The sequence below is a fragment of the Chrysochloris asiatica genome, unplaced genomic scaffold (assembly GCF_000296735.1).
Source record: "Chrysochloris asiatica unplaced genomic scaffold, ChrAsi1.0 scaffold00047, whole genome shotgun sequence".
Taxonomy (NCBI): domain Eukaryota; kingdom Metazoa; phylum Chordata; class Mammalia; order Afrosoricida; family Chrysochloridae; genus Chrysochloris; species Chrysochloris asiatica.
The window spans coordinates 3842857-3853658 of NW_006408565.1; the positions used below are offsets into that span (position 1 = coordinate 3842857).

The following is a 10802-nucleotide window of genomic DNA, read 5'->3' on the forward strand; positions in this document are numbered from 1 at the left end:
AACTATCAACATTCATGGAAGCAGCAGTCAAGAAATCAAACAACGCATTGCATTAGGCAAATCTGCTACACAAGTCTTTTTCAAAGTGTTGAAGAGCAAAAATGTCAGCTTGAAGACTAAAGTGTGCCTGACCCAAGCCATGGTATTTTCAATAACCTTATATGCATGTGAAAGCTGGACAGTGAATAAGAAAGACTTTAGAAAAACTGATGCTTTTGAGTTACAGTGGTGGAGGAGGATATTGAAGGTGACATGGGCTGCCAAAGGAACAAACAGATCTGTGTTGGAAGAAGTGCAGCCAGAGTGCTCCTTGGAGGCTGGGATGGCCATACTTCATCTCTCATACTTTGGACATATTGTCAGGAGGGACAGTTCCTGGAGAAGGATATCATGTTTGGTCAGTGAAAAAGAGGAAGACCCCCAGCGAGATGGATTGGCAAAGTGGCAGCATCAATGGGCTCAAGCGTGGCAGCAGTAATGAGGTTGTATAGGGTTGCTATGAGTCGGTACTGACTTGATGGCACCTAACAAGAGTTCACCGTTAATTCAGTTAATGGAAAAAACAGGTCCTTTGCAAAGGTCCCACTGCATGGCAATGGCTCTGTTTTAAGCCCAGCCTGGTCCCCTGGGGGGTAGTTGTGTACTTTCCACTTGACCAGGTTCCCAGTGAAGGTTTTCCTTGGGGGACCCTCCCACAATGGGCATACAACCTCAAAGACCACCAGCAGTACTGGGCATCCATCTTCTGCTTGCTCATCAGGGCTGGTATCCTGGTCTCTTAGGGCATGTTCTAGTGTACTTCAGGAGCAAACATTTACAGATGCTTACTTGATGCCAGGCCAGAGGGAGTGAGAAGTGAGTGAACACAAAGTTAGGAGTCTTGCCCTCAAGGAAGTCCTGTTCTTGTCGGTAAGTCAGGTAAACAAGCTCGAGACAGTCAAGAGGCCATGAAGGAGGGAAAGGTCACTGAGGTGGCATCTTGATGGTAATCAGTTGAGGAAATCAAGGATAGTTGACTTGGGCAAGGTCACGGAGTCTATAAGTGCTTGAGTCCAGAATTTGAACCCAATCCAGCTGAACCCAAATCCATGCTTTTAGAATATAGGAGGCAGTAGAGTAGATTCCATGTTGGGCTGTTAACATTAAGGTCAGCAGTTAGAATCCGCCAGCCGTTCTGTGAAAGAAGATAGGGCTCTCTGCTCCCTTAAAGATTTATAGCCTCAGGACCTCTCTACAGGATCACTATGATTCAGAACAGACTCAACAGTCCACAGTAGCAGAGTAAAGTATGTAAAGTTAGATGTCACACACAGAGCTGCATCCAGATCCTAGACTATACCTGTCTTAGTCACCTAGTGCTGCCATAACAAAAGTATCACACGAGAGTGGCTTTGAGGAACAGAACTTTATTTTCTCAGAGTTTGGAAAGCTAGAAGTATGAATTCAGGGGGTGGCTGTAAAGCCAGGTCATTCCTTTTCAGTAGCTAATAAGGTCTTTGATGTCCCTCAGCATCCCTGGATGTCTGTCTTCTCTCTGTGTCTAGTAACTCAGCAGTGATTAGGTTTAGGACCACAGGACTCTGGTGAGCCCTTATTAACACAATAAAAGAAAAACCCTATTTCCAAACAGAGTTATATTTATAAATACAGCATCAGGATTTCAACATATTTTGGGGACACAATTCAATCGATAAGTGTCATATCTTCCATTCACAACTAGCTATATACCTTGGGTGAGTTACAAGCATCTTAATTCATTATGGGCCTTGGGTGAGTTATCAATTTCTCCTTGCCGTGACTTTCTAAAATACCCACCCAGCTAGATACTCACTGCCATGGAATCAACTCATCCTATCTAAGGTTTCGGAGCCTGTTCATCCAGAAGAGTTGCTGGTGGATTCAAACTGTTGATTTGTTTTTAGTAGCCCAATGCATAACCCAATATCCCATCAGGACTCCTTTCCTACATAAAATAGGGCCATGAATGTGTCTATCTCATAGAGCTTGAAGAAGGGTTAGGTGTGATAATGCCTGGGAAAGGTTGAGCTCAAGGCCGGGCACATAAGCCCTCAATGAATGTTAGCTCTGTTTACCTCAAATCCTCAACCTGCTAGTCCCAGACAGCTGAACCTGCAAGGGTGGGTAGATACCAGGGACCTTCTCCAGAAACCTCATGACACCTTTTCAGACCATGTTGAATGAGTAAATGAGTGGGTTGTCCAAAATGATTTATGACTAAGAGTTACAAAATAGTGCAATCCAAACTGGACACCAAGCACTTTACAGATGTGTCACTAAATCCCCTCAACAACTATAAGGTAAGGACCCTTTATCCCCTTTTATAGTCAAGGTAAGTGGAGTGACAATGATGAAAACGGGCCTCCAAGCTATTTAACCACCATATGACACTGCCCCTTCCAATGGCCTCTCTCTCCCACAATTTAGGGTGCCTGGGACCTCTACCACCCTGGGACCTCTCAGGGAGTAGAACAAGAGAAGGCTGAGGCAGACCCAGTTCATAGCCCCGGGGGTTTTCAGGGGACAGTAAGCATGTCTCAGATCTTCCCAGTGACTGTTCCCGTAGCACTCCCATCTCCATCACACCCAACAATCTGCCCAAGGCCAACTCAGCTCTGCGTTAGGGTTGCAAAGTCACATGTTTGCAAGGCCCAAGAAGGTCACTTAAATGATGAGGTGGTGAGTGAACACTAAGGATGAACAGTGGTATCTAGGGTTGGTGAAGAATGTGCTGACATGACATAAACATTGATGTAACCCTCATTGCTGTCACATCAATCCTGGCTCCTAGCAACCCTCCAGAGCAGAATAGAACTGTCCCACAACATTTCCAAGGCCGTGAGTCTTTATGGAAGCAGACTGCCTCATCTTTTTCACACGAAACAGCTGGTGGGTTGAACCACTAACATTGCAGTTAGCAGCCAATCACTTAAACACTGCACCAACAGAGTTACTACCATCTTTGTTGAGGTTCTTATTTCAATCACACAGAGGGCCAATCCAAACACGCCTTTGGGTCTCTGGTCTGCGACCTCTAGCCATCAGGCTAACTATCTAGCCTGACCCTCCTACCTCTCCCACTTCCCCTCATCTTGACCTCCAGACCCAGGCTCTCTCATAGCAAAGCCTCTGCCCATGCACTACCCACCTGGACCACCCTTCCCACACTCTCCTCCAAGCCTGGCTCTCACCTACTTTGCAGGTCTCCACGTCAGAGCTTCAGAGTCATGCCTTGGGGACTTGTCCTCTAGCTCTGAGCACCTCGGTAACAGAACTCAGGCCTCAACCCAGCCAGGAGACCTCTCCTCCTACCCCACTATAAATCTCTTCATGCCCCACTATAAATTCTAGCCTCCCCTATATCAAATCCCTTATCATCCCCAACAGTTCCATAATTAGTAAATAACCTTTCAGGTGGTCAGTCAATCAACTCACCCAACTCTCAGTAGGTACCTTCCCTTCATCAGGCATTGTTGGGGACAACAACCATAAACAAGGATAGTTCACCCCCTCATTGACGTTAGGGGGAATCAGACAATGCACAGATCATTGCAAACATTGTTAAAAGTCATGCAGAAAAACGTCCAGTGCACTCAAACTCAGCACTTTGCTCTCTTGTTCCCCCTGTCACCATGAGTCAGGGATGAACTGGACGAGCTTTATCAAGAGAGAATGCTGTGAAAGCAGACATTTTGTGGCAAGGAGGGGCGTGATTAACTTTGCAGTTTAGGAGCAGAGGACCCTGGAACCATGAAGGGAGAAGAGCAGAGAGCAGCACCCTACCCAGAGAAGCAGCGATCCCCGGGATGATGACTGAAGAGATGGAGCAGCTGGGGACTCAGGACCCAGTGAGGGAGAGGGGCTGTGTGCTGATGACTGGGGGGCGGGAGGGGAGCAGGCTTATCGGATGTACCCTTTCATTGTTTGATGATGCATGGAGGGGATTGTAATCATGGCAATGAAACAATATACAATAGGATGAATGGAAAACTGATGTTCTCCCATGTAAACTGTCACATAATTCACAATAAAACTTAAAAAGAAAAAAAAAAAAAAGAGTGTTCACTGTGGAGTGGCTGCTTTTGACTGAGGCAGGGACATTTAGGGTCTGGAAGGACTGAGGGCGGGCAGCTCTCTCTTCAGCTTTATAGATTTTTTTTTCTCTAGATTAGCAGATTGGCTGGCCCCAGGGGGTGTTGTAGACAAGCAGGACCCTGGACACACAGGGTCTGTTCGATAAACCTTGGCTCCTGATACCATTTTTCTCCCTACTTCCTGCCCCCTTTCCTTCACACTCACCTCCAAACAGGCAAAGAACAGGTGTCCCTAGAGGTAGAGGAATGGCCACTGGCCTAGACTTCTGCCTCAGTTCCTGAGTACTGACAACTACATTTGCTTTGTTCCCTACCCCCACTCTGTGCCCAGTACAGTTCAAGGTCCTTGACAAACATGTTCTGGCTGACCCTGGAGTCAGCCAGTGGATGGGTGTTACTATGGTCCCCATACTACAGACCAGAAAACTGAGTCACAAAGAAGTTACAGCAGCTAGGTGACAAGGCTTAGATAAGAACCTAGACTATCTAGCTCTGGAATCCAGGTTTGTGTTTATTTTTCTGAAATCCAGCAAGAAATCAGGATAAACACAATGGCTGATGGCAGAGAAAAATGGAAAAACACTGAAGATAACCTTGTTGTTGTTGTTGTGTGCCGTGGAGTCGGTTCCGACTCATAGCGACCCTGTACAGGGTTTCCGAGGCTGTAAATCTTTACAGGAGCAGAAAGCCTCATCTTTCTCCCGCGGAACAGCTGGTAGTTTCGAACTGCTGACCTTGCGGTTCGCAGCCCGATTCGTAACCACTACGCTACTAGAGCTCCTTGAGATAGATAACCCAGATGCCCATCAATTGAGGCCTGATACCTAACCTGCAGATTTTAGATTTACCAGCCCCTGGTTAATGCACCAGACTGCAAAGCCAATACTGTTGTTGTTCAGTGCCATCGAGTCCAAACCAGGTCTGGGGTCCCGACCAGTAGCCTCTCCCTTCCAACACAACTGAGCTTTTCAAGGCAGAACCTGAAGTTTATTTGTGCATGCCACATCACCTGACCCTCCCAACAGCCTTCATGGGGTGGTGTTTTCTCTGTCTGGTGATTGAGGCTCCACAGTACCGTGTAACAGCCAGAATCAAGAACAGCTTGGCTGAAACCAGAATGTTCCCTCTTGCCCCTGGCACCGTTGGGCCCCAGTGGCTGGATCCTTCTCTGTCCCCTTCTTTCCCACCCCACCCCCCATGGCACCTGGCCCACAGTAGGTACCAGTTCGTACTCGGGGAGGAAAGGAAGGAGAGGATGGTGGTAAATTCCTCCACAGGACCCTAGAGGTGGGGCAGAGGTGGGCAGGGCTTGGGACAGAATCCCCTCCTCCCCTCCACCCTGACCCTGACCTCACCACCCCTCATGTGGACAAGTCCCCAGCCTCCTATGGGTCCCCCCCTTCTCCAGGCTCCCTTCCCTTGGTCCCCAGAAGGATCTTTCCAGAGCCCTTAATCTGCCCCTCCCTCCTCTACAGCCCCCACTCCATGACCAGAAGCTCCCCAGTGTCCCATCTTGGAGGTCCCTGGCAATCCATCTCTAGAGCCCACACTGACTTGACCCCAGAATTGGGGGCACATCCCACAGGCCCTGCGCTGAGGGTGAGGGGCACAGAGCATGGGAAGTCACACATATGGGCTCATTTATTGGGCAAAGTCTTAGAGACTTGATAAGGCACAAAGTCCAGGAGGGGTGGGTGCCCTAGAGGACGTGGTCTGGAATCCCTGGGCTGCAGGGTGGGCACCCACTATGGTGAGTGCTCCCTGCATTCTGAGCAGCCCTCTCCTTCAGCCCCCTCCCCTGGGGAGTCTGAGAAGGAGGGCCTTTATCCCCAAACGGGTGAGTATTGGCAGCCAGGGCACAAGGGGAAGAGGCAGGTCCATGGGTCTGGGGGTAGCAGGAGGGTGGGCTTAGGCATAAGCCTGATTCCCCTCACAGCGAAGGCACTAAGAACAGAAGGGGCCCAATTCAGAGGCAAGTCCTGCAGGTGGAGGTAAGAGGGGAGGAGAGGGCTGGCTGTTAGAGACCCCCCCCTCCAGGCACCAGGTGGTGGGTGGTAGGAGGGCTGGTTCAGCTGAAGTCTCGATTGGGCAGGAGGAGCGGGGCAACCAGGGTCCACAGGTAGAGGAGCAGCCCTGCCCAGCTGGCACAGATCTTCACCCACACCGAGATCCACGTGCTGATCATTTTCAGGGTCTCACCAGGTCTGGAACACACAGCATCATCCCTGTGAGCCCCCGCCCTAGTCTGTGACCTCAGTCCTGGCCCCTGACCTGATGACCACAGTTGTGACCCTGACTCCAATTCTGGCTCAGACCTTGTAACCCCAGTGACACAGTGATTCCGTGTGGCTGCTAACTGGATGGTGGCAGTTTGAAGCCATCCAGCAGCTCAGAAGGACAAAAGGGCAGATGATCTGTTCCCATGAAGATGACAGTTTAGGAAACCCTATGGTCCATTCTAATCTGTCCTACAGAGTCACTAGGGGTCATCTCTGACATTTTTGTCCTTCAACGTGCTGCTTGGCCTTGTGACCCTGGGCATAGCTCTTGACCCTGTAACACAAAAGTGACTCCTGACCTCAATTCCAACCTTGGCCCAGTCCTAGATTGTGACATAATGACCTTAGCCCTAACCTTTGACCTTGTGACCCTAATTGTGTGACCCCGGTCCTGACTCCTGATATTATAACTCCATTTCTGATACCCCTGACCTTAAATCTGACCCCTGGTCCTGTGACCCAAGTCCTACTCTAGTTATCTTGATTGTCACGCCTTGATTTGGGTTCAGGCTTTATGGCTTCTGAACCCTAGTTTAAGGAGCTCTGGTAGAGTTGTTGTTGTTTTACTGTTGTCGAGTCGGTTCCAACCATAGTGACCCTATATAGGGTTTCTGAGGAGCAGCTGGTGAGTAGTGGTTATGAATCAGGTTGTTAAGCTCAAGGTCAGTAGTTTGAAACTACCAGCTATTCCATGGGAGAAAGATGAGGCTTTCCGCTCCTGTAAAGATTTACAGTCTAGGAAACCCTGTGTCGCTATGAGTCGGAATCGACTCCACGGCACATAACAACAACCCCAGTTTAATCAGCTGACTAAATTCATGACTTTATGTGACCCCAATCCCAGTCCAAGCCTGGACCTCAGGACTTCTATTTTTGATCCTGTGGCTTTGATCCTGACCACCCCAATCTAAATGTGACTTCATAACCCCAAACACCATCCTTGATCCCATAAACCCTGTCTGCCCGGCACAGACCCAGCCATTTCCTGTGACCCCCCACCTTTCCATCACTTAGTGTAGGGCCAGGAGCTGAGCAGATAAGGCAGTGGCAGGGAAACTGGGGCAGGGGTGGGCAGGTTTTATAGAGGGTCTTAGAGCAAGTCCTGCTTGGGTATCAGGATAATCCCAGAGGCAGGCAAAGGAAAGGCAATGTGTAGGCACCCCAGGCTCACCCATGCACAGCCAGCTGCACATACCTGTACCAGTTGGTGAGCGTCATCATGATGTGCAGGGAGGCCAGGACCAGGCAGAAATGGAAGAAGGAGTAGTTGTAGGTGACACCATCCTGCTCGTTGTCGATGGCCTGGCCCTCACAGATCACCATCTGCTGCTGCTGCAGCTGCTGCTGGGTGACCTCCAGCCTGGGTGGGCACGTTTCCGTCTGCATCAGGTTGTTGTTCACCTGCTGTTGGTCCGAGGAGCGCAGACTGCGGGGGGCATGAGGAGGGTGAGCTATGGCGGCTGCTGCTGCCTGAGGTGGACAGGCAGGCAGTGGCAAGGAGTCTTAGGAACCATATCACGGGTCATAGCAATACTGAGCAGGGACCGGGCCAGAGCTTTCGAGGCTGATGACCTGGCAGTTAGGCCCGGGCCTAGTAGTTAACTGTTTTGACTCTATCCCTAAACCATGGATATCCTCTCTGAACCCTTGACTTCTCATCTGTAAATCACAGATAATGGTATCTCTCTTATCAAGCTACTGGGAGGATTCAATGGAATAATTCATATAAAGTCCCTAGCACTATGCCTGGCACCGTGTATACACCAAATAAACAGTCACTACGAACAGAAGACAGGAACACTGAATGGTTTAAAATTAAGAAAGGTGTGCGACAGGATTGTATTCTTTCACCATACTTATTCAACCTGTATGCTGAGCAAATAATCTGAGAAGCTGGGTTATACGAAGAAAAACGTGCATCAGGATTGGAGGAAGACTCATTAACAACCTGCGATATGCAGATGATAGATACAACCTTGCTTACTGAAAGTAAAGAAGACTTCAAATATTTACTGATGAAGATCAAAGAGCACAGCCTTCAGTATGGATTTCATCTCAATATAAAGAACACAAAAATCCTCACCACTGGACCAATAAACAGCATTCTTATCAATGGTGAAAAGATAGAAGTTGTCAAGGACTTCATTCTTCTTGGATCAACTATCAACACTCATGGAAGCAGCAGTCAAGAAATCAGACATATTGCATTGGGCAAATCTGCTGCACAAGGCCTCTTTAAAGTGTTGAAGAGCAAAGATTTCAGTTTGAGGACTAAGGTGCGCCTGGCCCAGTCCATGGTATTTTCAATAACCTCAAATGTATGCGAAAGTTGGACAGTGAATAAGGAAAACCATCGCAGAATAGATGCATTAGAGTTATGGTGCTGGAGGAGAATACTGAAAGAACCATGGACTGATAAAAGAACAAACAGATCTGTGTTGGAAGAAGTACAGCCATAGTGCTCCTTGGAGGCCAGGATGGCCAAACTTTGTCTCTCATACTTCGGACATATTGTCAGGAAGGACCAGTCGCTGGAGAAGGATATCATGTTTGGTAAGGTGGAGGGTCAGAGAAAAAAGAGGAAGACTCCCCAGTGAGATGGATTGGCAAAGTGGCAGCATCAATGGGCTCAAGCATGGCAACAGTAGTGAGGTTGGCTCAAGATCAGGAAGTATTTCATTCTGCTGTGCATAAGGTCGCTATGAGTTGGTACCGGCTCGATGATACCTTACAACAACAACAACATTATGATGATGATGGAGCCTTGGTGTTGCTGTGGGTTAATGCGTCAGACTGCAAAGCCGTCTGAACTGCAAGGTCAACTGTTCAAACTCACCAGCTGCTCCTCGGAAACCCTATACAGGGTTACTATGGGTCAGAATCAACTCTATGGTACTTAACAACATTAACATTATGATGATGGAACCCTGATGTGGCACTGTAGGGTAAGCACTGGACTGTTAACAGCAAGGTTGATGGTTCAAACCCACCAGCTGCTCCTTGGAAATCCTATAGAGTTGCTATGAGTTGGAACCAACTCAACAGCATTTAACTACATTATGATGACTGCTCATTTGCCAATCCAATAAATATTTACTGAGTTCCTACTAAGCATCATATCAGGCGCTCACTAATCAGTAGTATTTATGATTAATAATGCTCATTTTCTATTAAAGCTTTCCTTGTTGATCTTTTATCAATTACCTCCCCTTCCTTCATATTTACATAAAAAATGAGAATAATAATAATTAGATGTCACTGCTCTTCTATAAATAAGGTCTTGAGGTTTTTAATGTGCTTAATGGCAGGACTTTGAACCAGTCCAAACTGGTTTAATTATGGCCAACGATTTCAGCCAACTGAAAGATGAACAAACATGAACTTTCAAAATGTGGCTGAAGCGGAGAAATTACAGGTCGAAACCCTGGAATAGGAGACGAATGAGCCAATTCAGTCACCTGATGTATGACCCTGGGTTACAACCAGGACTGTCTGTGGAGAGCAACACACATTCAAAGCAGTGTGGTCAGCGGGCAGCGTTGAGAGTAGCACTGTTGGTACTAACTTTACCAGCCAAGAGATTTGGTTACTATACAATGTGCATGTTGCCCACGCCTTCGAAGAGGGGGTTTTCTATCAGGCTGCTGACCTGGAACTTTTCCCATTCCAGTTGTCATTCCAGTTCACCCCACAGTTTACAAATTCAGATTCATTCTGATATCAGTTCATCAGCCATGACTGGACTAAGAAGATCAGGTCTGAAGTCCTTTTTAATAGTGTGACCTATATACAACTGTAATAGTTAGGGTTTGGTGTCAACTTGACTAGGCCAGGGTTTCCAGAGGTTTAGCAGTTAGGATGCACTTATTCCCATGGTGATAAAATCTTATACAAGCATAGTTAACTCTATGATGAGTGGCTATGAGCAGCCAATTAATTAAAGGCTGTTTCCTTGGGGGGTGTGGCTTGCTCGCAATATAACAGACTTGCAAGAAAGGCTCTCTCTCTCTCTCTGCTCTGCTGGGGACCTGGAACTCTGCAATTGTAAGCCATTTCCTTGATAAAAAAACTGCTCTCTCTATATGTTGTTGTTAAGTGCCATTGAGTTGGTTCCAACCCATAACAACCCTGTATAGACTTTCCAAGGAGCAGCTGGTGAGTTTGAACCAAGGTTCAAACAAACCTTGGGGTCGAGTGCTTAGCCGGGAGCCACACCAGGACTCTATCTATCTATCTATCTATCTATCTATCTATCTATCTATCTATCTATCTATCTATCGATCTATCTATCTATCTATCTGTCTATATGCTACTGGTGGTGGTGGTGTGCCATGGATTCAGTTCCCACTCATAGTGACCCTGCATAGGGTTTCTGAGGCTGTTAATTCTTTACAGGAGCAGAAAGCCTCAT

General features: G+C 47.6%; 1 protein-coding gene across 1 annotated transcript in view; it reads right to left on the reverse strand.

Moving 5' to 3' along the window:
- Positions 1-6180: 6180 nt before the first annotated feature.
- The window catches only part of SERINC2 (serine incorporator 2), a 14007-nt gene continuing 9385 nt past the window's right edge, over positions 6181-10802 (reverse strand). The window contains exons 8-9 of the mRNA XM_006862182.1: positions 7587-7817; positions 6181-6316 (exon numbers count right to left, since the gene is read on the reverse strand). Coding sequence (XP_006862244.1) covers positions 6181-6316; positions 7587-7817 — 367 coding nt within the window. The remainder of the gene's footprint in view (positions 6317-7586; positions 7818-10802) is intronic.